This window comes from Betta splendens, chromosome 11, assembly GCF_900634795.4.
Source record: "Betta splendens chromosome 11, fBetSpl5.4, whole genome shotgun sequence".
Classification (NCBI taxonomy): Eukaryota; Metazoa; Chordata; class Actinopteri; order Anabantiformes; family Osphronemidae; genus Betta; species Betta splendens.
In genome coordinates this window covers 16,271,132-16,298,842 of record NC_040891.2, presented here as the reverse complement: position 1 = coordinate 16,298,842, position 27,711 = coordinate 16,271,132, and the positions used below count along the sequence as shown (strand labels likewise).

Genomic DNA, 27,711 nt, shown 5'->3' with positions numbered 1-27,711 from the left:
GACTGATTAATTTGATTATATTTAATGATCAGACATGACGGCTCACATTCATGTGTATGAAGTGTGACATTACTCTCGTGATTTGCGAAGGTCATGCAGTTACACAACGCTATGCTCCGTCCATAGATTACTCTGTCAGGGAGAGCGCACGCTCTAACGGATAGGTAACGTAAACCAAGGCATTGATAGGGACAGCTAACAGGATGTCACCTAGGTAAAACAACTCACCGGAAGTCTGTCATCAGTTAACGTAGTCACTCTTTCATATGGCACCATATATACACCAGTTTGGTGTATGCACACACAGATTTGATTACGCACACATGCATGTGGTTACGCACACACAGATTGGTTAACGCATGCACAAATCTAATCTGTCTCTTATTTGACTCCATAGGTTTCTTTATTTTGAAAGTCTGTCTCTCTCCTGATTAGTGATGACGTCTGACTACAGCAGCAGTAGCAGCTCTGTCCCAACATAAACCAGGTTTGCAGCTCAGTTCAGGTGTGATGCAGTAAAAAGTGACTGTGCTGGTTCTACAGCTGCTGGTCTAATCATAATCTGAGATACAAGTGACTGGAAGGTGAAGTTAAGCTAAATTCAGACTTGTTTTGTTTGTGAACACACAGGAACCATAAACATTTTTCAGACCAAACCAGACATTAAAACCCATCACCCAAAGCCAGAATTGGTATGTGTGGCTTCCAACTGTGATTCACTGGATGTTTAATTATTTAGGGAATTAGGCTGATTGTCAGCATTTGACTGATGACAGTCAAATATCATACATACCTTTTTCCGAGTGGCCTCTGGGTGGGATGATGGGTAGCTGGCGTCCCCGGCGGGCGAAGGCCGGTGTTCCATTTGGACTTGATTGAGTTGATCCACCCCGAAGGTTTGTTCTGTGAAAATGAAACCAAAGTCAAACCTAGTGAATGTCCAATCCATTCTGACACCACCAGACTGGGCTGGTTTCCATGGTTACTGTTGACCAAATAATCCATAGTCAGTTTTTGACTTTACAGTTGAAAAGATACAGTCATCTGATAAAAGAAACTTATTCATCAAACCTATAAGATCTTCAATCTCTCTTTGACAGATAAAGAATAAAAGAATTAACAAACACCAACACGTTGAGAAGCAAACTGAAAAAGAAATAAGAAAAAGAAATAAGAAAATAATAGTCAACTCCAACTGAACAGAAATAAAAAAGTGATGGTTGTTAGTGGGTGATGAACAAACATCGAGATTAAGAAGTCATTCATGGTCACAAGTGTCCATTGGTGACAGCTACAGGTCACCTGGTCAGGGCAGGTGAGGGAGGAGCCGAGCGTCTGGACCTCAGGAGGCTGGAGTCGGCTCGATCAGTGGAACATGAGCGTACGTAGAGAGGTTGATCAGTCATTGCTCTCTGGTCGGCCGAGCGAGAGCGACCATAGTAATCCCGCCGATCCATTCCCCTGCTGTACCTGCACCATGACAACAGTCACCCAAGGTCACCTGTCAGCAACTACACCTACAAAAGGAGTTTGTTTATCACATCCCGCAGTGGGGTCATCTGGTCACAAGGAGGCTGCAAGGCAAGGTCAGTGGAAAGCACTGAAATAAGACCCCCGGTCGGTAGACCAAGCTGGTTCACAACGCAATCCGTGGGCAAGCCAGTGGGGCCGCATGATTCTAGGTTACTTTTCCTTTGACACCTCTTGCCCATAGATCACATGGAGTTAACCTCAATAATTACTCTTCCAAGTCTTCTACTTGTCTCAGTCCCAACAAGATAACTCAAAGAAGCTCTACCTTTATTCAGCTTGTCCACAATAAACAAAAAAAAAATTAAAACATTCTCTGCTACGGTTGCTTAGGTGGACTGACAAAAACTTCAAGTTATTAGCTCTATCAGTTTTTGATGAACAAATCAAACAGTAAAATTTCTCAGGGTAGAATTACAGATGGCTTTTTCAAACTCACTCACTCATCTTGAAGTGTAGTGGATATGCAGGAGCCTCTCGCAGCTGGGAGGCGTAGATTACACTGGACAGGCCACATATAAACACAACCCCTCACACCCAAGCACTAATTTACCTGACCACGTCTGGTGACTGTGGGAGGAAACCGGAGGACACACAGCAGACACCATGCAAACTCCAAATAAAGATCCCATACCGACCAATACACCACTCAAAATACACATTTTTGGATGTGTGTCTCCAACACAGCAAGTCTTAGATAGGTTAGACTTCTCCCGAGTCCAGCTGCATATGATCGTCATGCTGCCTGTCAATCCCAGGAGTCCACAGTTAAACTAAACAACTACAACTGTCCTTTACTGTCACAAAGTCAGTCACTTTACCTCAGAAACTCCTCGTCGTAGATGTCTGGTTCATAAGAGAAGTCTGGGATGAAGTCTTGACTAAAGAAAAGAAAGATGTAAGAACTCTAGAACCTGATTTGTCTAAATGCTCTAACACATTACCTATAATCCTTTGGTCTCACCTGTAGTTCTCACAGCTCCCATTCATTATGTGGTTTGTCCAGGGACCATTAAAATATCTTCACACAGAGGCAGAAAGACATGTGTGAATATTAATGTGATGTACTTCATCCAACCAAGGCTGCAAATGATGGTGCTACTAGCACTACTGCTACTACCGCTGCTGCTACCACTGTTAAAGATGCTGCCACTACTGCTGCTAACACTGCTAATGCCAACGCTACCACTGCTGCTACTACCACTGTACCTGTTGTGAGAATCAAGAGAGTTGGTAACAGCCATTCTTCTCAGTGATCTCCTAAATTAAACAGAGCCAGGCCGTCAGACAGGAAAATCCTACAAATTGCCACTAGGTGTACAGGACTTCCGCATGTAAGAGTAATAAATATAATAATCAAAGTGATTACTTTGCAAATTCACCTCAGTAGAGACAGGGAGCCAGATGAAAGAACTACCTACAACACAGTACTGGTACCTCTAAGAAGACAAAAACTTCATAAACAAAGTGGTATATTATTTATATATACTTCATGTATACATTCAGGATTACTGGATAGGACAACTGATTTTATCTTATTTTATGTTGTAAATGTTGTATTTGTGTACGTAATAAGTTGAGTCAAACCTTTATACACTAAACTTTCATCTTCAGTTTGCGTTTGTTTGCACCTACAAATTCCTTGTAGTAATACATGTAAGTTGATAAGATGAACTATAGCATATAGCAATATCAAGTATTACATACACACACACACAAACTAAACCAGCACTGCAACAACATCTAGTTCAGACCTGGGTCTTGGATCTGACCTGTTTACACAGGTTGTGGTTTAACTGATCCAAGTTGATTGGATACTGACTCACCTGGTTATTAATTATTCATTATTTAGAACCATTAATGACCAAATAACCTAGGTCAGGTGTCTTTCGTTTCCATGGTTACCTGTCCAAGCTGTTCGAATGGGTGATGTCGGAGTACGCTCTGCTCAGCTTGGAGCTTCGCAGCAACCGAACGGCGTCCTCCCGATACAACGGGTATGGGGGGAGACCGCTGGCAACCAGATATCGACATTCAGTGAAGGTAAGACATTTTACAGGAAGGTTTGAGTTCATTTATCTAGTCAGATCTTAAAGACTAAAACTTTCAGTCCCAAATTGGTAAATTTGTAATCTTCATTTCATCTAATGGGGTTCAATCATGTCTGGTTTATTCTCACAGGTCTTGTCTAACCTCTAGATAAACTGTATCTGCAGCTGAAGTCAGCTGAATATTTTATTTTATCCAATGTCAGGTCTTTGATTTAACCTGGTCTGAACAAACATTTAAGTTAGGTTAGCTTCAGCTCTTTAATCTGATATGATCCACTTATGTTGGTTGTTGTTGGTTAGATTTTAGTCAGTGTCATTGTTATTATTTGACTTTTTCCATTTGCTTTAATCTCATGGGCTGATGTTGACAGTCACAGCAAACATTCATTATTTGCTTTGAATAAAATGGAGGACATCCATTTATCCATTCACCACAAACAGCTCTTCACCTGTGTGGAGGCGGCTGACTTGGTGATCTTGATCGCATCCTGGCCATGTCCGATCGAGAGCAGTGATTGGACAACATAACCTGCTCTGGTACCGAGAGGGAGGAGCTATGGAAGTCCTGCCCGTTCTGTCGATAGTCTGCAAGTAGAAAACAGAGGAGCCTGATAGAGCATTTTTTTGCAGACCTAATCAGATTCTAAGAAATCTTCCACAAATACATCTGAACAGTGATATTGTGAACGGTGATATTAACTTTTTCATTCATCATCACTTTCCTGTGAGACACTTTTCCTTAACCCATCTCCAAGATAAGGAGAACAGAGAGCCTTTTCACCTTCAAAAGGAGAATTTTGGGTTAAACCAAAAACCACATATGCTTTCAGGATCAGTCACCAGACCCAAAGCTGTCACTTGCCAAGGCTCCTTTTCTCAGACTCTCCAACCTACCTCTAGAAATAAAGGCCATAAAATGAAGAATGCTGACCAATTAAAGTAGAGACCTCTATTTAGACTCAAAACTCCAAATCAGGTGCACTGGAACCCTCAACTTTCCTAAAATTAACACCATTGTATTCAGTGAACAATATGCTGTGATTTGATGTATCACTGGATAATGTATATCAAAAATTCTTTAAAAAGGAATACTTTGCCTTTGACCAAAAATTCAATTCAATTTTATTTATATAGCGCTAAATCACAACAAAGTTATTTCAAGGCACTTTACAAAGTAAGCTTTAAAGCCTCACACAACTAAACCCAACAAATGTAAATTTGAAATGGGCCTATAGTTTGCTAGTTCTCCAGGGTCCAGGGTTGGTTTTTCAATAGAGGTTTGACCACAGCCACCTTAAAAGCCTGTGGTACATAGCCTAAATGTAAAGATTGGTTGATTTGATTTAATATGGACGAGCTGATTAAAGGTAGAACTTCTTTGAGTAATCTGGTTGGGATTGGATCTAAAAGACAAGTGGACGACTTGGAAGAGTTGATTATTGAGGTTAACTCCATATGAGTTATGGGGAAGAAGCTGTCTAGGAGGATTTGGTAAATGTAAAGTTGATGGCTCTAGACAGTGCTTTCTGTCATTTGGAGAAAGTTGCTGCTGAATTTCTTCTCTAATGGTGATAATTTTATTAGTAAAGTAGTTCATAAAGTCATTGCTGCTGAGATTTAAGGGGTTAGTAGACTCAACACAGCTATGACTCTTATTCAGCCTGGCTACAGTGCTGAAAAGAAACCTGGGGTTGTTTTTGTTTTCCTCAATTAGGGAGGAATAATATGTTTTTCTAGCAGCACAAAGTGCTTTTTTACTTGAGTGCTTGACTCTCCTTCCATGCAATGCAGTTTACATTTATTTTGTTGGAACGCCACTGCCTTTTAGTTGTCTGGTCCTGTGCCTCAGGCTGCGGATCTGAGTTATACCACAGAGCAAACCTCCTCTGAATCACTGTCTTCTTCAGAGGAGGAGCCACTGCGTCTAACATTGTACATAGAGAAGCTGCAGCATCATCTACAAGACAGTCAACCTGTTCATAAGGATAAGGGTGACTGTTCTCCTCTGTGTATCTACAAGACAATGAGACAAATGATGGAATCATCTACTTGAATCTGACAACAGAATCTGCTATAGTAACATTTTTTTCCAGCTGCTGCAAGGTCAATTATGCTAAATTCAAAAGTTATTAAGAAATGGTCAGATAAGAGAGGGTTTTGGGGAAGAACTATTAAATTATCAATTTCAACCCCATATGTCAGGATAAGATCGAGGGTTTGGTTAAAACGATGAGTGGGTTTATTCACCTGCTGTGTAAAACCAATAGTGTCTATTAAGGAGTTAAAAGCAGTGCTGAGACAGTTGCTGTCAACATCTACATGAATGTTAAAGTCTCCCACTACAATGACTTTATCTGTGCTAAGAACTATGTCAGATAAGAATTCAGAGAATTCAGTTAAGAATTCTGAATATGGATCAGGAGGACGGTAAACAATACAAAATAAAACTCAGAAGCCAGTTGTGGAGTCTGGGTGGGAAAGGCTCAGAGTGAGGCTCTCAAATGAGTTATAACTATGTTTATGTTTAGGAGTAATTAATAAATCTGATTTATAAATTGATGCTTCTTCTCCACCTCTACCTGTAGTTCTTGGAACATGATAGTTGATGTGACTCATTGGAGTCGACTCATTTAAAGTAACATATTCATCCTGCTGCAGCCAGGTTTCAGTGAGACAGAACAGATCTATGTGATGGTCACTTATCAAGTCATTTATTAACAAGGATTTAGATGAGAGACATCTGATATTTAATAAACCACACTTTATTAACTTACTGTTACTTTGTTCTGTAAGAGGAACTGTTTTGATGTTTATTAAATTCTGGTAAGTCACTCCTCTTTGATTTGTGTGTGACTTGTATAGTTTAGGTGGTCGGGGAGCAGACACAGTCTCTATGCGATAACTAAGACTACGACTCTGCGTCCTGGGCTCTGAGTTGTCACGGAGTGGGGAGGCTAAGCAACATGTCCATGTTACTAGAAAGCAGAGAGGCCCCTTTCAACGTGGGATGGACGCAATCTCTTCTAATCAGCCCAGGTTTTCCCCAAAAAGTGCTCCAATTAGCCACACATCGTTTGCAGGACACCACCTAAACAACCAGCGGTGGAGCGATGACAGCCGGCTATACATGTCATCGCTGGTCACATTGGGGAGGGGGCCAGAGAAAACTATGGAGTCCGACATTGTTTTGGCGAACGAACACACCGACTCAATGTTAGTTTTAGTGACTTCCGATTGGCGTAACCGGGCGTCATTAGCTCCTGCGTGTATTACGATCTTAGTGTACTTATGCTTATCCTTAGACAGGAGCTTAAGATAAGATTAAATGTCGCCCATTCTGGCCCCAGGCAAACACTTAACTATGCCCGCTGGATTCTCTAATTTCACGTTCAGACTATGGAGTCACCAATGATCAGAGTGGGTTTCTCAGCGGGTGTGTCGCTGAGTGGGGAAAATCTGTTTGAACATGAAGCGGTTGGTGGTGAACCATGGGCTGCCTAAAGCTACGTTTCTTACGAGCCGTGACCCAGTCATGACCCAGCTGCCTGGGACCTGCCGGGGGACTGGTAGCAGCTAAGCTAGGAGGCTCTGCACCGGCTAAAGGGGCTTGGCTAGCTGGCCTGTTTCAGTTTAACAACCTCGCCTCCAACCCTGCAACTAGCGCACACCTATTACAGATACTATTACCATCACTAAAGGAGGCAGAGGATAAGCTAAACATTAGACACACCGAGCACCGAACAGAGCGAGAGGGAGAGGAAAAGGGGGAAGCCATAGCAGGAAAGTAAGCTAGGAGCTACGCTAGCGGAGAAAACACTTGGATAACAGTGAAAATTAGCAGGACGTTTAATGAAAGGAAAGGATGCTTGAGTGTTACAAGCTTGTTTTGCAACTCTTAGCTATTTTCTAAATATTATTGTTCTATATCTGGTAGCGACTGCTGAGAGTAACGCCGTACACACACAGCGGCAGGAAACCTCAGTAACCGGATGTGACGCGATACGTTTAGTAGTATTTAAGAATGAAAGGATACTCTTCTTCCATAATTTCTATGCAGAGAAATTGTCATTTCTTCCTCTGCATAAAGTTGCCAGGGCAGCTGAAGATGACATAAACGGACTAAAACTAATGCTTCCTTTTTTTCGCTTTACCTGCCCCAGAAACAGTCCAGCTGAGAGGGGGACCTGGCATCCAACTGCCAGCATCCGACATTAGTGGGCCAAGAATCATTTTGAAAGGCACTGTAGGTCCAGTCACTGCAGTGACTGCAGGGAAGATTTGCCCGGAGCGCAGGGCATTCTGTGTTGTAGTATATGACTATTTTCAACCACAACACATAATACTGCCGCTTTTCACGTTTCTCTCTAGACATAGTCCATCAATGTTAAATGTTTTTGCACAGTTTGGTTAATAAAATATTATATTCTGTTTATTGGGATTGGCCCTCCATGTTACAACAATATTTGTTGTAATTTTTATTAGTTAGAATACAATATTATAATATAGTTTAATATTTATAATACAACTTGCTTTTAAGCGGTGAACTGTCCCTTTAAGTTACAGATTTGTAGGAATATTCCAGAGAGGAGGATGAGTAACATCGAGCAACACTGCCATCCTTTGGTGGAAATGTATTAAGGCATTACCATCATTATCTTTGTGTGAAAATTAAATAACAATGTCATGTGTGTCTGCTGATTCTGTATGCCATGGACTGGTTTTAATATCCCACTATATTTTCACGAGTTGGTCTTTACGATGTGACAAAAATATACAACAAAATAAAAGGATACGATCGGCATCAAAACAGGTATTTTCTAAAAATGTTCCTAGGAACAGCAAGGATACTGCACAGAACCCTCAAGCTTCCTGGCCTCTGGTAGAGGACCCGAGCTTGGAAAAGCGGATGAGACCACCCACGTAGGGTGAGAAGGGAGGGTTTTTTTTCATATGGCTGGAAACTGAACAGTACTGGAAAGGTATACAGGAAAGGGAGGCGTCCCACAACAGTGATGCACAGTGGCTGGTGGATCTGAGGACCACAGCAACCTCTGAACAGAATCCAGTGACTATCACAGTGGCAGACATCCAACAAAGAGTCTCAGGTATGAAAAACTGGACAGCACCCGGCCCTGACATGATCCATGCCTACTGGCTAAAGAAGCTCACTGCAATCCATGAGCGCCTGGCAAAACAAATGAACCAGCTGCTAAGTGATGGGACTCACCCTGAATGGCTAACCGAAGGGCGAACGATCCTGATAATGAAGGATCCCTCAAAAGGGTACAGTCCCATCCAACTACCGACCAATAACCGACCTCTCCACAACATGGAAGCTCATGTCAGGCATCATCGCAGCTAAGATAAGTGGGCACATGGGTCAATGCATGAGCGAAGCACAGAAGGGCATTGGTAAGGATACCAGAGGAGCCAAACACCAACTCCTGGTTGACAGAACAGTCGCCCAAAACTGCAGAGTGCGACACACCAACCTGTGCACAGCCTGGATCGACTACAAGAAAGCCTATGACTCAATGCCACACACATGGATCACTGAATGCTTGGAGCTGTACAACATCAATAGAACTCTAAGGGCCTTCATTGCAAACTCGATGAGGTTGTGGAGAACCACCCTTGAAGCCAATGGGAAGACACTTGCCCAAGTATCCATCAAATGTGGCATATACCAAGGAGATGCACTGTCCCCACTGCTGTTCTGCATAGGTCTGAACCCCCTCAGCCAAATAATAAACAAGACTGGCTATGGATACCGACTCCGGAACGGGGCCACCATAAGTCACCTCCTCTACATGGACGACATCAAGCTGTATGCTAAGAACGAGCGAGACATCGACTCGCTGATCCACACCACAAGGATCTACAGCTCAGACATCGGGATGTCATTCGGGCTCGAGAAATGTGGGAGGATGGTGACAAAGAGAGGCAAGGTAATCCACACAGAAGGGGTCTCACTTCCAGAAGGAACAATAGCAGACATTGAGGACAACTACAAGTACCTTGGAATACCACAGGCGAACGGCAACCTTGAACAGGCAACAAGGAATGCAGCAACAGCCAAATACCTCCAACGAGTAAGGCAAGTCCTAAGAAGCCAGCTCAATGGCAAGAACAAATCCCAGGCAATAAACAGCTACGCCCTGCCAGTGATCAGATACCCTGCAGGAATAATAAGGTGGCCAAAGGAAGAGATACAGACCACAGATGTTAAGACACGAAAGCTCCTCACCATGCATGGAGGGTTCCACCCCAAATCCAGCACCCTGAGACTATACGCTAGCCGCAAGGAAGGAGGCCGAGGACTAGTGAGCGTGAGAGCCACTATCCGGGATGAAACATCCAAGATCCATAAGTACATCAAGGATAAGGCCCCGACAGATGACGTGCTGAGTGAATGTCTCAGGCAGTGGAGCACAGAGGATGAGATGCTGGAAGAAGGACCATCATGGGAGGACAAGCCCTTACACGGGATGTACCACCGAAACATAACTGAAGTGGCTGATCTCAACAAATCCTACCAATGGCTTGAAAGGGCTGGGCTGAAGGACAGCACAGAGGCACTCATCCTGGCTGCACAGGAGCGCCAGAGCCATAGAAGCCCAGATCTACCACACCAGACAAGACCCAAGGTGTAGACTGTGCAAAGAGGCCCCTGAGACGATCCAGCACATAACTGCAGGGTGTAAGATGCTGGCACGGAAAGCATACATGGAACGCCATAACCAAGTGGCTGGCATAGTATACAGGAACATCTGACCTTGGGGTTTCCAGTCCATACTCCACGCAAAGTGGGAAACACCTCCCAAGGTGGTAGAGAACGAGCAAGATAAGATCCTGTGGGACTTCCAGATACAGACAGACAGAATGGTAATGGCGAACCAACCAGACATTGTGGTGGTGGACAAAGAGCAGAGGAAAGCCGTAGTGGTGGATGTGTCAACACCAAGCAATGGCAACATCAGGAAAAAGGAACAGGAGAAACTAGAGAAATACCAAGGGCTCAGAGAAGAACTGGAGAAGGCTTGGAAGGTAAAGGCCACAGTGATGCCTGTGGTGATCGGAGCACTGGGGGCAATGACCCCCAAACTGGAGGAGTGGCTACAACAGATCCCTGGAAAAACATCTGACATCTCAGTCCAGAGCTTGGAAAGTGGATGAGACCACCCGCGGAGGGTGAGAATAGAGTGTGTGTATATGTATGTATGTAACCCTAACCCCATAGAGAGAGAGAGCTTGGAAAGTGGATGAGACCACCCGCAGAGGGTGAGAATAGAGTGTGTATATATGTATGTAACCCTAACCCCAGAGAGAGAGAGAGAGAGAGAGAGAGATATTACATGTGTAAAATTACTATCATAAATTGCTACACGCATTAACACTGAACTGTTGCAGTGCGTGATAATGCATGTTCACCTGATATTACTCCGATGCCATCTTCACAGTCGTAATCTGAAAACTCACTGTCACTCATTTTCTGCGACCCTGCAAAGAGATAGAGGATGTGTAAGCAGATGTGGCACACTTAACGTATGTTATTTTGGGGCTTTAACGTTTTCTTTGTTTAGCGCTTTGGCTAACACAGTGCTGTTGTCAGGTATTTTATAAAATAAATACTTGATTGTTTGAGGAAACAGAAATGTATTTAGCCCTGTTAGCCCTGCTAAGCCTGTACCTTAGAATCAGTGATGGAATTGATACAGAATGTAGGGTAAGTTACAGCGCACAAAATCAAAAACACACACACAAACACACCTAGGTGTTACCTGAATTAATGTAAGGGACTTTGCCTGGCAAAGCATCAAGGGTGAAAGAAACAACAAAGCAAAATTAATTTAGTAGGAACCCTGACTTAAGACTTGTATTATGAGACTGTCACCCGAAGATACATAAAAATCTTAAATTAAAAACATGTCATAGTTATTACATAGTTTTGCTCTTTGTAAGACACGGTTATAAATTAAAAACATGTCATAGTTATTACATAGTTTTGCTCTTTGTAAGACACGGTTATAGATCTGCACAAGTATATCAGTATATCAATATTATCAGAGTGTAGCACTGTGATCCTGCACTGAAATCCAAGCCTGTCTAACAACTACATTACATATCAGGCTGTTTAAAAGCATTGTTAAAGTAAACGTGCTCACCTAAAGCAAACATGTTTATTGTGGTCTGATAAACGATCATACAGAGTCTCAACGGCAGCGTTACTGGAACATACCGAGCTTAACTCCAGCTGCATCATAACTTAGCATGGCATTGCTAATAGCCTGCCGGCTTACATGCTACATTAACGTCTAATAAAAACACCAGTTTAACGTTCACGCAACTGCATCACCTCGGCAATTCACAAGAGTAACGTCACACTTTATACATATGAGCTATCATGTCTGTCTGATCATTAAATATAATTAAAGTCATCAGTCAATGGACTAGATTGTTGCTGCTTGTGGAGCTTTCAGGATCCGCTGTGCCACGTCAAAGGACTGTGACAACTTCCTTGTTCGTTAGCCAATTTGAGTGTGGAGGCAAATAAGGTCATGTTATTTTACTTGTAAATTTAGCGACGATTTGTGCGTAATTTTAACGCCCCAAATTATAAGTGTAAGCATAGTATAGCACTTGTATAGTCTACAAGTACAAATCTGGTTACACCCACAGAGATCGGTTTAAGCACGCACAAATCTAATCTGACCCTAATTTGACTGCATACAACTGGTCTGCTCTTCTGTTTATTTTAGTGTGCTGTTACTGTGGTCATCTCACTCTGCAGCCTCCTGCTGGCCTGGCATGGCTCTGGCTGCAGTCCTCTCCTCTGCAGGTAGGGGGAGGCGTTGGGCAGTGGCACAGAGGACACGTCATGAAGCTGCAGTTTGTACCAATGTGGCTGATCGTCTAACAAAGCTGATTCCAGCTCAATCAGAACCTGGACACGGAGAAAACACAAAGTGGGCACTCTGGGGGAGAACCAAGGCAGTATACTAGATTAAAGGTGGCCAACACGGGTCCTGCTCGTTTCCCACCTATCCCTGTCCCAACCCCTGCTGATTACTTGTTTATATGAATTCAGCAAAGTGCAGGGATGAACGCAGACATGCCCAATTTCTGACCCCAGTCCTAATGCTTTTCCAGATTCTTCCTTCCCTGTTACTTTACATGTGAATGTTTCCTGGACAGTGTGTGTTGTCCATGAGCTCTGACCTCTCCTAGGAACTGGCTCTCCTCCTCTCGAACGCGAGCCTGATCCCAGACTGTAAGCTCCAACATACGCTCTCTGAACTCCCGTCGATGCACTGGAGAGTACATGAATGTCTGGTTCCACCGAGGTTCCAAAGACTTCTTCACTGTCTTTGTCCTTCGCTTGCTCTTATCACTGTGGGGGGTGGGGATTGACAGCCAGCAGTCAATCACAGAGCAGCACTCACTGCTGGTTCTGTAGGTCTACAGCAGAACCACATGGTTCAGAAAACCAAAGAACACTGGGCCACTGATCATGTCACATATACCAACATGTTCTGTTGATCGCCTGAAACCACATAATATATAAAAGGTCTGGGTCCTGTTAGCTATTTGTTTACCTTCTGTCTGGCAGGAAGTATATCTTGATATAAGGATTCCTTGGCCGGCCATCCTCTCTAACGGGAAGTTCTTTGGCACCAAGAACTGTGACAATCAGCTGGTGACCAACTTTGTCGTACCAGAGCTTCACCTGCACAGAAGAAGAAAACAGATTATCTTCATTGGAACTTTGAAACTTAGAGGAACCCAAAACTGTACCTGCAAAACAAGAAATCAGTATACTCAGTAAAAAGGCATCACAAAACAAAATATAACCTGGTATCAAAACAAAACCCATAACAGAATTCTAGAACCCTAGTTCTGAGAAGAACACTAGAAATCAACAGCAGCACCTAGAACTCTCAATTAAAATACACAAAAAATAATCTTTAGGAAAAAAGCTGAAAGCCACTCAGGCAGAACCCTAAAGAACCACGAAGGATCCATCAACATCATTGGAACAGTGCCTGACATGCATGTGACAGTAGAGGAGCTACTGATTGTCTGGTGATCAGCTGGTGGGCTGGGGCTTCACAAAAGCTTGGCATAAAGTCCTCATCTACGCCAACTTTCAGATTTGTCAATAACTACGTGATCACTGATATGTGCGTAGATCTATGGTAGCGATCATTACTGACAAAGAAGAAAAAGGATAAACAATGAACACAGAAAACTGTCTGCAATAAAATATATCTACTATAACATGGCTCTAGCCCTGTTAGAGCAAGAGTCGGAAACCTGTGGCTCACGAACCAAATGTGACTCTTCTGATGACTTTATTTGGCTTGCAGATAAATCTTAGGGGTTTAGGAGGGTCCGAAACCAAAACTTGACTTTTATTGGATAATGCGGTAGCCCGCACAGGTATTTGTGAGGTCAAAAAGTAAACTTCCCTTCTTTTAATTAGTCAGCTAGCTAATTTAAACAAACCCTTTTGACACAGAAGATGGTGAAAAGGAAAAAATCATGAGATGTTCTGTAAATTTCAGCAATAATTCAAGATTCAAGGCACTTTATTAATCCCAGAGGAAATTGTTTAAAAAGCCTCCAGCAAATTAAAAATGCTACAGCTAGAATTCTGATGGGACTTAGAAGGAGAGTTCAGTACGGTGCCACTGACACAATGCATGGGGAAAGTCTGCTGTTTTGCCAATGAAAGGGTACAAGAGGAAAGAATTTGTTCAAGTCCTTCAGTGAATTTAAGAAAAAAAATTAACCAATGGATAAACTTTTTTTGGCGTGCACTGAGGATTTCTTTGCCAACTAAAAAGGAGCATTCTAAGTTTTCGTTACATTCTACATAAGGAAGTCTGTGCTCAGGCGTTCGGTGAGTAGCTTGGTGAGGTGAGGTTAAGGCGGTCAGCTTTATCGTTGTCCGAGTTTTAAATTATCGCCAGTTTAAAACAATGCTGGATGAAGTTGAGAATAATTGTCCTGGTCTGTTTTTGCACAGTAATGTGTGCTGGTTGTCAAGAGGGAAGGTACTTGGCCGTTTTGCGGCGTGCTTGAGCGAAATAGGGACTTTTCTTGCAAAAAGAGCTAGTTAACACAAGTGGCTTCTGAAGTTTCACTTTCCTGTGGACATGACTCAACATTTGAACCAGCTTAATGTGAAAATGCAAGGCATTTGAAATACTTTTTTATCCCTTTAACAAAAAGTAGTTTTTATTGTTGAAATTTAAAGAGGTCATTTATGTAAAGAATTTAAAGATGTGTGCACAGCAAGCAGATTTCTGGCTTCACATCTAATCTCTCTCAGTTATTCAAAGCACGCTTTGGAGAATTTCGTGAGCATGCTCATCACTCATTCACACAAGTAGCCAACCTGAGATACGTCCCTAGTGTCTCTATCACAGATTTTAAGCTAGAAGTTGTTGACCAGAAGGCCTCAGACATGGGTGATTAGGTTCAAGTCACTGCAGATTTGAAAAGGCTAGCACGACAGCAAGCAGAGCTGTCAAGCACACACAAGTAGACAGAAATGAAAAAACATCAACACAGACCAGCAAGTGTCAAAATTGGGAATTGTCAAAAAGACAATCATGCAGCACCAGAAGTCACATTAATAGAAGGAAGTATTACATTTTTTTGGTTAGCTTCAATATAACAATGTCAATTAGTTAAAAAATACATGTAATTAGTTGTATTCAGTGTTAAAATTATTTAAAGTTGTTGTTCACCACACTAGGTTTTAGTCACGGGGGAATCCAGAGGGAGCTACAGACTAATGGGTTTATGCTAGTGGACCCTGAGAGGAGCCATGCCAGCTGTGTGGAATGCAGTAATCCGTATGTCAGCAAGGCATCAAGTTCCCCTTATAGTGGAGTTGATTAGGGTCAACATTAAAGCTCAATTTGCAGCGAGAGATGTAATTGAGTGGACACACACCGCTATAAAAGCATTGTCACAGGATGGTGTGATATAAATCAACAGGAAACCTTACTATTGAATCAATGTACAAATAATCTGTGGCAATGCAGCTAACCAACGCTGTGACGAGGTGCCTGGTTCCTGTAGATTGTCCACACTGCCTTTCTTAAAGTGTGTATTTCCAGCACCCTGGTGGAAAACGCTGTTTTAAGAGTCTTGTAAGTTGATCGCCACACCTCTTTGCGGAAGTGGGTATCACGTCGCAAATTGTAAAATAAGTAGCAAGTGCACCAACATGAACTAGAGATTCATATAAATTTACGAGCATGCCAGAAAAGTGGGTTTTACATGTGCTGGGACCTTTAATGTACAGGCTTCCTATTTACCAGGACTAGTCAGGACTTTGTAACAACCCCTAATTGTCTCAGTATGTAACATTAATAATTCCTATAAACACATGCATAAAAGTTAAAATGCCTCAGCTTCACACAATCACCGCGATTCATTGGGGGTTTGGTCTTCTAACTAACACAGTCCCACTCAGTGTACTGTGAAGATGCAGACCATATTTAATAAATTAATTATGCATTGATATTGCAGCGTGTCAGAGGAGGCATCTGCTACTCAATCACCTGTGCTCAATTCTATGTTGCTTAGGCTGTACAAAGGGATCTGTGCTTAGTAGAGATTGATACATCCTGATACAACTGTCCATTAATCTAAAAGAGAACTAAACTAGAGAACAGAGGTCCAATTTGCACAGCAAAATTTGCCTCACTGTGATCTACTGTTTTACCTGAATCCTGGGAACCAGAGGAGGCCTGCTCACAATCTGAAAAACACATACATCACCATGGAAATGTGCTGTTACCTCAAAGCTGATTGACTGAGCAGTGCATGGTGGAGACACTCACCGACACCTGTCCAGATGTGATGCTGGGACTCATTGGAGATGTCACGGAGATGGATGGACCCACTTTCTGAGAGTCAAAGGAACATGAACCTAAACACAGAGCATACAGTGTAGTTCGTGTTGGACTGTTTCATTCTTGGCTTTATGAACTGTGTTTTGCTGTTGTTGTTGTTGTTGTTGTTGTTATGGTCATGTATATTCAATGTGTTTGTGTTGTAAAAGTAGGCTCACTGGAGTCCAACTGGATGTGGGAACCATCTGCTCCTCTGGAAACATCTCTAAGTAAAAAGAGAGTCTGTTAATCACCAGACTTAACATAACCGATTTTCAATGGGGGTTCATGACCAAAACGATGTCGAGTAATATTTAAGAATGAAGGGACACTCAGATTGCTTCCTAACTTCTATGTAGAGAAGTTTTTCCATTTATTCCTCAAGTAAGACACCTTGGCAGATGATTTGCCACGGGCTCAAAAACTACAATTAGTGCTTCCTGTGTACCTGCCACAGCAACAGTCAGGCTGAGAGGGGGCGTGGTCAGCCTCCTGGAGCAAAACAGCTCTGTCCACCATTGTTTTCTCCTCGCATATGTGTACAGCACTAATATTCAATCACCAAATGTCTCGCTGTAGATTATTTAGAAGACAGCAAGTACTTCACACACACAATCTGATAGTTGTGGCTAGTTGTATGAGCCAGAGTACAGCGCCGATGAGTTATGCTGTATGGAGGAGGACCAGGCTTCCCCGGCATCTTGCAACATGCAGCCCAGAGCCAGATGCATCATGTCTCTGTGCCGATAGAAGCACAAGTGAATATTCCAGTGCTGCAATTAATCTACTGCTGGTGGTTTCTCTTGGAGTTGCGGATTCGACTGCTGACTATGTGTATTTTTGTGATCAGATGTTCAGAGCAGCTGGAAACTGCCTTCAGGATGCAGAGAGGAAACCAGGAAAAACAACCGGCATAGAATGGCCAAATGAGCATTGAGTAAGTAATATACTCAACCTTTTATTATTTTAAGTTTGAGTAAAGTTACGAGCTGCTGCTTGTCGTGTGTTGGACAGTCAGTAGCGTTAGCTTTAATTGCTAATGTTACCTTATGTATTAGCTCTGAGTGGCTGGCAACAACTAATTCAATATTACTATATCATTTTGTAGACAATATTGGCTACGTGCATCGTGTGTGTTATGGATCATTAGTTTTGTGCTGCTTGTAAACATAGCAGCAGTCACGTATCTTCACAGAGACTCTTGGAAGAGACAACCATCTTGTTTTTCCAGCCACTAACACCAATAGAAGAAAAGAAGAGGGTTGTGGGTAAATGAAAACTGTTTGCTTTGATTCAAAATAAAAACGACGTAGAAACTATGTCTTTATTCAAACACACTGTTGAAATATAACCTTTTGTTAAAAATGAAAAAAAATGTCTGAACGTTTGTATGTTAGATTCAGCTGTGCTTGCTACGAATATCAGACTGTGCGTGTGTGTGTGTGAATGATAATTACTCTGCATAGAAAATATGAAGGAGGAGTGTCCCTTCATTCTTAAATACTACCCAAAGTCGTTTTAGTTGACCCCCTTGGAAATTGGTGCAGTTTTCTTTGAAGGTTCTCTCTCACTAAATCTCTGAATGTATGAGGCAGTTTGTGGGTCGGTGCTAGACCTTGGACCCAGTTTATTTTGTCAGAGCTATTGATTGTGCGCTGTTTTTTGCCTATATGTCTGTGTGTGACCTTTGACACACCTGATGGGGCGTGAGACCACTAGCTCCACTTGTGGTTCTGGTTTGGACTCCAGGATGATGTTATAAACTTCATTAAATGTGGCTCCCTGAAGAACCCGACCGTTCCACTCCAGAACCTGGTCACCTACAGACAAGGGTAGGCTGATTAATATTTGTCGGAATCATGTATACCCGGGCTCAGGCGTGGCTTTAAAAAGGTTTTCTTAGGCATGTTCTACCTGGCCTCAGGTGTCCCACAGTGTCAGCCAGACTTCCTCTCTTCACCTTGGTGATAAAGGCACAGAGACGTCCAGACTCAGTCATCTTCCCCCCCACAACCTGAAACATAGCCAACCATTAGCTGATGGAGCTGAGACACTCAAAGAGGCAGAATCATCATGCAATGAATCATAGAAAACCACCAAATAAGAATCACCTTGAGTCCAAGCAGGGCCCCAGTATCTGCAGGAATGGTACCATCCTTCATCCTCTTGTTCAGCAGAATTCGACCAATTAGACACTCTCCATTTTTGGACGGTTGCCATGTGACCGGTTGCTAGAGGAGTCACAGTGGCAATAACAACAGGACGTTAGATATGTTTTAAAGTATTAACTTTTGTCAAATAGACACTGTCAGGTGTCTAGAGGTAGAGTAACCCTAACCCTCTGAGTCAATCAGAGAGGGAGGAAAAAATTATGTCCAGCTTCCTATTTTTGTCACCGGGGAGGCCTACAGGTGAGAGATGGAGTTAGACTGGTAGTAACAAGTCTTGGCCCTACCATAGACATGGGTGCAGATTCTCCATGCCAGGAACCGTGATCCCACCACAGACCGTCCATATCTCCTAGCAACCAGAGGTCAAAAGTTTTAATAGATTAGATAGTGGTTTGAATAGACATACAAAGGTTCATAACATATAGTTTTATCAGATGTCAAGCTAAAGACAAAAAACTAGGACACACATACACGTGCAGGCTAAGTCATGTCCAAGGCTTAATCCTGAGGGGTGTACTGTAAACATTATTAAGTAACACTAAAAGGTCCACACACCCACACAGTACAACATGTTAAAAGCTCAAATAACCACAAGTCCTACATCACATGTGAAGCACAACCAGGGCCACCGGAGTACAGCAAGAAACGTGAACCCACTTATGAAATGTGTGGTTCTATGGATTCTGTGCCTTGACCAGATTGAACTCCAGGACCGAGGCTAACGAACGTGATTCATACAGACCTCAAACAACTGACCCACAGAATCCAGCCTCCTTCAGAGCTGGCCTGTTATAACAACACTGCGGAAGCACTTGGGTTTTATCTTTGGTTCTCAAGGTTCCACCACATGTTCTACTCGCTTCCTGTAATCTGTTCACACAAACACACACAGCTGTACTTACAGGTTGGTCTGAACCGCATGAAGCAGCAGTAGGTTTTAGCAGAGGGAAATGAGGAGAATGAAGAGCAGCTGCCCTCTCCTACTCCTCACCGTGTCTGTAGCTGCTCCTTGTCCTGAGCTGTTCATGCCTATCTGTAATGAGATTAACTGAGTCCAAACAGTGAGCCCATCTTTGTCTATGATTTCATTCTTAGCTAACTGTTAGCCAGTCATTAGCTTAAACTGGATTCTGGTGGAAATTAAAAAAACACCTTGCAGCTTCTCCTGTCATTTCCTCAAAGAATCAGCAGATCACCACAGAATCACCGCCTCCCTCTGTCAGGTGTGCTGACATGTTGCCTCGTTGGTGTTTCTATTCCTGTGCCCACAGTGATTTCTGAGGCTGGTAATCCACACTCTCCTCTTTTAATCCAATTGAGCAAAAGTAGAGACGTGAGGCCAGCAACACCAAAGCAGACAGGCCTAGATTTTCTGTTCTAATCTGTAACAGATTATCAGGCCTTGTCTTCAGGATCTTTTGTGGTACCTTAGCCAGCACTAAGGTTGACAGCCTGTTTGAGGTGTTTCTGGATCCCTTGATGTTCAGGTCGATTTCAGGAGGAACTGTGAGCTGCTCTGAGACAGCTGAGAACCCTGTGAGCCAATCAGATATGATAATCTGTGACCAGGTGACAGCTGGTCCAATCGTGAGGCAGCAGATTACCTCGTCAGCAGAACGTCTGTTTTACTAAGAGACACCTGCAGCAACTGAAACCTGAAAACCATGTAGAACAAGGACAGAACATAAGGAACCTAACCATAACAAATAAACAGGAAACACCCAGTGAGAACCAAAATGGTTCAAAATCTGCTTAATGATATAGACCAATGGCAGAGAAGGGTTGAGCAGGAGGAGGCAAAAGAAAAAACCCATGAGACAGTTGTAGAAGATCCTCCGATCTTAAATCTATATCTTAAAGAACCATTTGAATGCCGTGTAAAGGAGAATATTTGGGACAGTGATAGAACCCAAAACAACATCAATAACAACAACGAGAGAATGTATGGTTCAATGTCTGAAGGACCACAGACAATAACAGGTCTAGGTTGATCTCAGTGTGTGCTCTAATTGAAACCTCTGCTCTCCATTAGAAGAACAGTGAACACAAAGTTGTACTGCAAGAAGATTATCACACTGGGCGAATTACAGTCAGCAACAGAGCACTGACTCTCACTCTGCTGTTGTTTAACTCTTCAGAACCTATCCTAACAAATTCTGGTAGCAGCAGAAAAGTGAAAAGTGATGCTGACTACTGCAGCAGGAAGGTGCATTCAGGTTCTCATGTTCTACCTCACTCGTTCCCCAATATAAGGGTGGTTCCAGTGGAGGAACGACCTCAACAGTTTTTATGTCTTAATTCATTTTGTTCTTGTGGATTTGACATTGGCTCAGTAACTGGAGATCCTGTGTGCCTCACATATGCCACAACCAAAGAGCACAGCCCCCCCCACACACACACACAGCCTTTGGGACCTCTGATTCTGGATCAGCCTGGTCATAGATGTTTAATTATCAACCTGATTTAATGTCTGCTCTAAAGCTTTCACTTAAACATAATTTAAAAAATTACACTAGGAACAACTCAACTGTTGTTGATTGAGGGTAAACCTCCATTCTTATTGGTGTATGCGAAGATTCTCAGTGCTCCAGGCGAGGTTGTCTGATAGCTGAGACAGGCAACTACATTGATGATGATGCACGTGACGGACAGTGAAGTTGGTAGGAAGGGTCACAGTAGGGGAGTGAGTTACATCCACTCACTCCTTACTTTGTGGTCTCTAGACTACTAGACGGAAGAAGCTACAGGTGGTGAAATGTTTGGAGCTTTTTTTTGGTCTGGTTGGTCCAGATGCCAGGACTCAAAGTCTAATTGGTTTATTTCTTCACACGAAATTTCTGAATTCAATATTTAGCTGCAGTTCTGTCATGTGACTCCGTACAAACATCAAGAAGACCAAGAATAATGTCAAAACCCCTGGAAAGAGCAAATATGAGCATGAAACATTTTATCTCTTTGTTTGACTTTTAACTCACAGCTTCCCTGTCTACACATAATCCAAAATAACACTTATTTTAGCAACCTAGCGTAACCTAGGTAGCAGTTAGCATGTAGCTACACTCACTGTCTGGCTCGCCGCAGCTGTAATCAGGTGTGGTCACTAGCTCCTCCTCAGAGCTGCTGAAGCTGCCGATTACATTCATCAGGTCCATCCTCTGCCCCCTCTCTACTGGGCCGTCGTTGACCAGCTTCCTCTTGATGGCTGAGCTCAGGTCTAAGTGCTGCTGCAGTAAAGGACTACAGTTGGGAGATGTGGGGCTGACAGGATTGGTTGCTTTATCCACTGAGAATGACCTCTGACCTCCAGACCGAACCAATCCCCAAGGCATAGCTGAAATAAAATAAGAAGTGAGAAATGTTCTTAAGCAACACAGCGACAGGTTATTCATTGTACTCCCACCTGCATGTCTCAGGGTCAGGTGGTCGTGGTTAGTGGTTCCTAGGGAGACATCGCTGTGGCGGCGCTGATGGCGAACCCTTCCAACCTGAGCCATCATCCTCATGGTCTCCTCACTTGGCAGTGGCTTCACCGGGTAACGGGCCAGGTTTGGGTCACTACGATAACGAGCCTGAAACTCTTGCTCCTGACGCTGGCGCAGTTCCCACTTATTCTGAACCCAGTCCACAGGACAGTCCTAATTCAGAGGAAGATAAAACCAACATTAGCAAGAAAATGTGATATATAGATAGGAAGCACAAAGTTAAAACTAACACAAATAATTGATCCTCTGAAGAATAAATCACACTTTAGCCCTAAAACAAATAGAAACAAAAAAGAATAACATTTAAATACAACTGCTGAGTTTGTCCTGTAGCGACACTCTGCTCTGTTTATAAGATGAGGAGAACTAGTGTCAGATATGGACACACTGGGGGTACTCCTCTCACCTGTGACAGCCATCTGCCTCGTCCATCTCTGATCTGGCCTTGTGGTTCCTCCTCCCAGTTGTCATAGTAGCCCCGAGGCAAGTGAACGTGATGGTCATGTGCAATGTCAGAGGGTGAGCGCGGCATTCTGCCACTCGCACCATCATAACGGGAGCCTAATGGGCTCCGCCTCCTGTCAGTCAAACAAATAGGTCCAATCAGAAAGCACAGGGACTAGCCACGATGTGGTCCTGAACTGGGCTTTGTTGTTTTGGGAGGTTAAGCGTTAAGCCCTTAACCCTTACCTGTCTTGAGGTAACAGGTTATGAATTGGCACCAACGTTTAATATGATTTTTACTCCTTCAAATGCAGATATTAGAATCACCTACACTAAAGCTTTTTCTAAAATAAAATCTAAATTTTATCTTTAGCTTTTATCATGAGCCAATAGAACACGTTGTCTGTGATGATAATCAGCACGAGTCAATAAAACACAAAAAAGACTTGATCTTTAAATAAACAAGACATAAAATCATCTAAGTCAACAACATTTTAGGTTCATACAGTTTGTTGGATGTTTGAAGCCTTGAGTCATTAAAGGACACATCTTCACTCAGCAGATTCATATCTGGATCGGACCTCAAGCCCCACCCACTGTACATCTTTACAGTCTGTCTCCGCTCACACGGGAAATGACATCACACTTAACCCCTGCCTGCCTGTTGGCCTGCTTGTGGAATGTCAGTGAGAAACAGGATTATTAATCTGTTAATCTGATTACTGTGTGTGTGTGTGTGTGTGTGTGTGTGTGTGTGTGTGTGTGTGTGTGTGTGTGTGTGTGTGTGCGCGCATGCATGTGTGTGTGAGTCAGACAGTTTATTTACAGGACTCATCTGAATCACACTGTTTCACTGGTTTCTCCCTCACAAACCAAAGGTATGTGACCATCAGCCAGTGATTAGTGGTGATGACACTGACCGTTCAGTAGCTCCGTTGCTCAGAGGCCTCCCTTGTGCTGATGGGTGCAGAGAGCCATGTAGGATGTTTAAGTCTCCTGAGTGAGTGAGAATATCTTGCTTCTTTCTGCAGACATTACAAACCCACATCACCTGAAACACAGGTCAAATTCATTGGTTATTGGTGAAACAACAGGTAAAGTATCAACACTGAGCAGTGGCTCCACCTGGTGACCCAACTCAGCTCAGTCTGCCTGTTTCGTGTGATACATAGAGGATTTATGTGATTCATCCCCTCATGTTTTCAATTAAAGACATGGACCTGGTCCACATGGCATTATCGAGATGAAAAGAAACCGAAGCTGAGAAAAACTATTAACCAGAACGTTTTAAAATGTAAGAGCAGCTGCAGCTTCCTCTTTGTTGGGTCAGACTTGTTTTGTGTTACCAGTCAATTATCTGAACTGAACTGTTGGATTATGAGGCCCAGACCATGAACCTTCCATCACCACGCAGACCCATTCTTTCTTGTCACTTTGGTATTGGTCAATAAAACTTTGTTCTAGAAATGTTGTGCCTCATAAAAATACAACATGCCCAGGTCACTTAGCACCAGACACATCATTAAAGCACTGACCTTATTGGCTCTAAGAGGGACCCGCCCCCCACAGCGTGCACAGAAGCGGCTCTGACAGTAGCAGCAGGCTCGCCCGCAGCCGTCTGCAAACTTGGTCTTGTGACAGATTCCACATGTTGCCGACTCTGCCCTTATCATGTGAGCCACCTGAGGCTCCTCCCCAAGCTTTTTCACCTGGTCCTTGTAGGTCTCAAACTGTTGATGCAACCTCCTGGGGGTGGGGTGAACATGGGAAAGGAAGAAAGGTCAGGGGTCAAAACTGACCACTTTGAAAAGAAGGGTTACCTAAAATAGCACTGAGGCGGTGCACGCTCTGAACGAGGCTGCTTAGAGGGAAAAGGGAACCTGCGATTTACTGAGGCTTCACCTGAATCCACCTGCTGCAACATTCAAACCGGGATTGGACCTAACCAGGATGTGACAATAAGTCTTCTCCAAAATACTAAATGACTATCTGTATTGGACTGTCTGGAGTGTTCTGGTCCTGCACAACACTCTCAATCAGTTTTAATATTCTTCGGTCTTCAGTTTAAAAAGAAACAAATGAACTTCAATGAACTACGTGTGAAACAGATCTTTGGTTTGTTCATTTTTACTCACGGCTGTAACTCGTCATCAGTCGGACCTTTAACCTGCAGAACTTCAGACACATTGGCAGCAACGTTATTAACCAACTGACTCAACCCAGAAAACGGATGCCACCTGTCCAGGTGAGACGACAGTCAGCTGACAGGAAGAGTGTTTGTTTGTTTGTTTCGATGGGGAACAAGGTCACTGAGGTTTAGGGAAGAACTGTGGTCAGTACGAGTGTTGTAGTTCAGACTGGAGTACTTACAAGGCTGACAGGGGCGTCACTTCCTGTTGATGTCTGCCGACATATGATGATGATAACGACGATGATGATGATAAAGAGAACAACAATCAAATAAACATAAAAAAGAGATGAAAATCATGAAAACTGAACCAAAAATTAAGAAGCATGAAAAAGACAAGCTGCAACCATTGATCCAACTGATCAACATTACTCAGCCTTCGTAGACGCTTTGACAATAACTTGACTAAATTCATAGTTTGATGCAGCAGTGTTTATGTTGACATAAAATAATGACAAAATCACACAAATTAAAAACATAGACACAAAGTAAACAAACCCCACCATATGTACCTGGGCCTTTAGGGAGGCCTCAGCTGTAAACAACATGCCAGAAACACCACACTCTACTTTGCTTTACTTTGAAAGCGGCGCAGGGAGCTGGACTTGGACTGGTCTCACCTGGACAGCGGCTGACCCACTCAGTTCACCTCCAGCCTCACCTGAGCATGCTCTGCTCCTTCTCTTCCTCCTTCCTCTGTCTGTCAATCACCGACAGGATGATGTTCTTCTCCTCCTCCGTCAGGTGGCTCAGGTCTGGCCCGGCCCCGGCGGGCGGCGCAGGTCCGACCGGTCCAGACATGCTGACTGCCGCTGAAAAAAGAAGGGAGGTGGTGAGCCGCCATGTGCGTTAAAGACGAATATAAGTGTTTATGACGGCGGTGACGAATTTGATGAAAAATGTTATTTTGTCCAGAGGGTCTTCAGCGGCACCGCGTGCACTTCTCACCGGCCGCTCTGCATCAAGCAGCCACCATCACCCGCCCATGCGTCCGTCTCTCGCCTGTTTATGCCGCAGTCATGTGGCCACCTCCGGGCTTCAGCGGCGGTGGTTCCGGAGCTTTCATTCTCCGTACGGCGGCCAGGGCCCTGTGTTTGGCCTGTCGCCACGGAGTCCCGCTGCGGTTCCTCGGGTGGTCACGGTGATAATGGAGGACGACACGGGAAATAAATAAATCCTCCATCGGCTGAGGAGGGGAGGGGCCCACTGCGTAACGGAGCGACGCACAACAAAGATCAGCTGGTCACTGTGTGTGTGTGGGGGGGGGGGGCTCATAGTTCCTCATGCTTCTCCTTTCTCAGCAATGGTCTACATGTAGAATGGGAGGCAGAGCCTTTAGCTACCAAGCTCATCTGGGTTAGACACACTCTACTTTACAACCATGAGAGACAAGCAATGGAATGTGATCTCTGTTCCTAGGTCCAGTCAGACTCTGGCTGTAGCTATTTAAAGAACTGTGAGTAGGGAGGTACAGTTGTCCAGCCTGGAGGGCACTAATGATGGATCAGTTGGTTAATTCTGTTGCTAACAAAGCACCAGTGGAGCTAAACCACTGACTCTAGGTACAGTGATGAAACAGTAGCGTGTCAGTCAGCGATTGAAAGCTATTACTGTCACAATCATGTGACTCTTAAACCTCATTGAGAGGATCACTTTGTCCCATTTTATTCTCAGAGGGAAAACAAGAGACAAGCCTGGAGGAGCAGCTGGTTGACAGATGAAGCTAGACATTTTTGTGCTGCTTGTGGTCTGCGTCTGTCTCCAGAGAGCTGACTGCAGTCTGCCCAACTGCACACCTGCAACACATTCATCACAGGTAGGACAGAGGCATGCTGGGAGTTTATGGACCTGGTTAATACATCCATCCATTTTCTACCGCTTGTTCGCATGCGGGGTCGCGGGTGGTGCTGGAGCCTATCCCAGCTGTCCTTGGGCAAGAGGAAGGGTACACCCTGGACAGGTCGCCAGTCTATCGCAGGGCAACACACAGACAGACAACCATTCACACACACACTCACACCTACAGGCAATTTAGAGGGACCATGCATGTCTGGACGGTGGGAGGAAGCCGGCGACTCGAAAAGAACATGGCACCAGCATGGTATCCGCTCCTTCCCAGCGTGACCTTTTTGCTGTGAGGCGACAGTGCACCACCGTGCCGCCCCACTGGTCAATACAATACAATAAACTTTATTTAAAAAATCAGGCGGTTACACAACTGGATCAGTGGATTAAACATTTACACCTTCATCCACATTCAGAACCACATTATAAATCTTCCTGCTTGTCCTGTCAGGGTGAAGTCTCTGTGAGCTTAAAGTCAAGCCTGGTCCGTTCTCTGATGAGCCCTGCATTCAGTCGACTTCCTGGACTCTGTCGACGGCTGAAGAGACGTCGAGTCACAGTTCTGGTAAACATTTATCACCTAGCAGCTAAAGAGAACCTGAGCCCACCTTTCTAACCTTAGTCTCATTAGACCACCTAACTCTATGTTTCAGTGTAACCTGGAGAGGTTCTGTTGGTCTGAAGAGAGTCACGGGTTCTGGTCTGGTCAGGTGTGTCGCTGTCCCCAAGGCTCCAGGTGTTTGCATTTTTTCATCCACAGTCTCTAAGCCAATCAGGATACGGTGAGTTTGAAAAGTTAAATCAGTGTTGACCTAACTAATGGGTGTCAGTTCAACACAGATAAATCAGTAACTGGGCACCAAACCCAGTTCAAAAGTTCTTGTTTACAACAGACTCATAATAATGAAAATCACAATCAATTAATTTTTCATGTCTATTAAGAACAGCGTCCAATTGGTGGTACTATCATGTCTGTAGCTCTTTTTGATGGTCCCTATAGCAAGCCGTTTAAACATTTAAGGGTTTTAAGGTGACTATCTGTAATTGTATTTTAGATATCCAAAACAGCATTCTGTCTAGGCAAAATTA

At 43.6% G+C, this 27,711-nt stretch overlaps 1 protein-coding gene across 21 annotated transcripts in view; it reads right to left on the bottom strand.

Moving 5' to 3' along the window:
• The window catches only part of LOC114866026 (regulating synaptic membrane exocytosis protein 2-like), a 32,819-nt gene extending 6,813 nt beyond the window's left edge, over window positions 1-26,006 (bottom strand). For 3 of the 21 annotated variants that reach the window (XM_055512771.1, XM_029167606.3, XM_055512779.1), the window contains exons 1-28: window positions 25,726-26,006; window positions 25,439-25,589; window positions 24,960-24,992; window positions 24,725-24,826; window positions 24,125-24,335; window positions 23,510-23,640; window positions 22,552-22,723; window positions 22,064-22,298; window positions 21,728-21,994; window positions 18,948-19,012; window positions 18,604-18,723; window positions 18,407-18,506; window positions 18,189-18,312; window positions 16,672-16,718; window positions 16,442-16,530; window positions 16,324-16,359; window positions 13,178-13,308; window positions 12,801-12,972; window positions 12,366-12,525; window positions 11,363-11,386; window positions 11,013-11,081; window positions 4,031-4,166; window positions 3,436-3,543; window positions 2,740-2,790; window positions 2,495-2,551; window positions 2,352-2,411; window positions 1,303-1,470; window positions 794-903 (exon numbers count right to left, since the gene is read on the bottom strand). In XM_055512771.1, the coding sequence (XP_055368746.1) occupies window positions 794-903; window positions 1,303-1,470; window positions 2,352-2,411; window positions 2,495-2,551; window positions 2,740-2,790; window positions 3,436-3,543; window positions 4,031-4,166; window positions 11,013-11,081; window positions 11,363-11,386; window positions 12,366-12,525; window positions 12,801-12,972; window positions 13,178-13,308; window positions 16,324-16,359; window positions 16,442-16,530; window positions 16,672-16,718; window positions 18,189-18,312; window positions 18,407-18,506; window positions 18,604-18,723; window positions 18,948-19,012; window positions 21,728-21,994; window positions 22,064-22,298; window positions 22,552-22,723; window positions 23,510-23,640; window positions 24,125-24,335; window positions 24,725-24,826; window positions 24,960-24,992; window positions 25,439-25,578 (3,118 nt within the window). In that variant the 5' untranslated portion in view covers window positions 25,579-25,589; window positions 25,726-26,006. The remainder of the gene's footprint in view (window positions 1-793; window positions 904-1,302; window positions 1,471-2,351; window positions 2,412-2,494; window positions 2,552-2,739; window positions 2,791-3,435; window positions 3,544-4,030; window positions 4,167-11,012; window positions 11,082-11,362; window positions 11,387-12,365; window positions 12,526-12,800; window positions 12,973-13,177; window positions 13,309-16,323; window positions 16,360-16,441; window positions 16,531-16,671; window positions 16,719-18,188; window positions 18,313-18,406; window positions 18,507-18,603; window positions 18,724-18,947; window positions 19,013-21,727; window positions 21,995-22,063; window positions 22,299-22,551; window positions 22,724-23,509; window positions 23,641-24,124; window positions 24,336-24,724; window positions 24,827-24,959; window positions 24,993-25,438; window positions 25,590-25,725) is intronic. The other 18 variants (XM_055512781.1, XM_029167614.3, XM_029167618.3 and 15 more) reach the window with 15 other exon arrangements.
• Window positions 26,007-27,711: the final 1,705 nt, after the last annotated feature.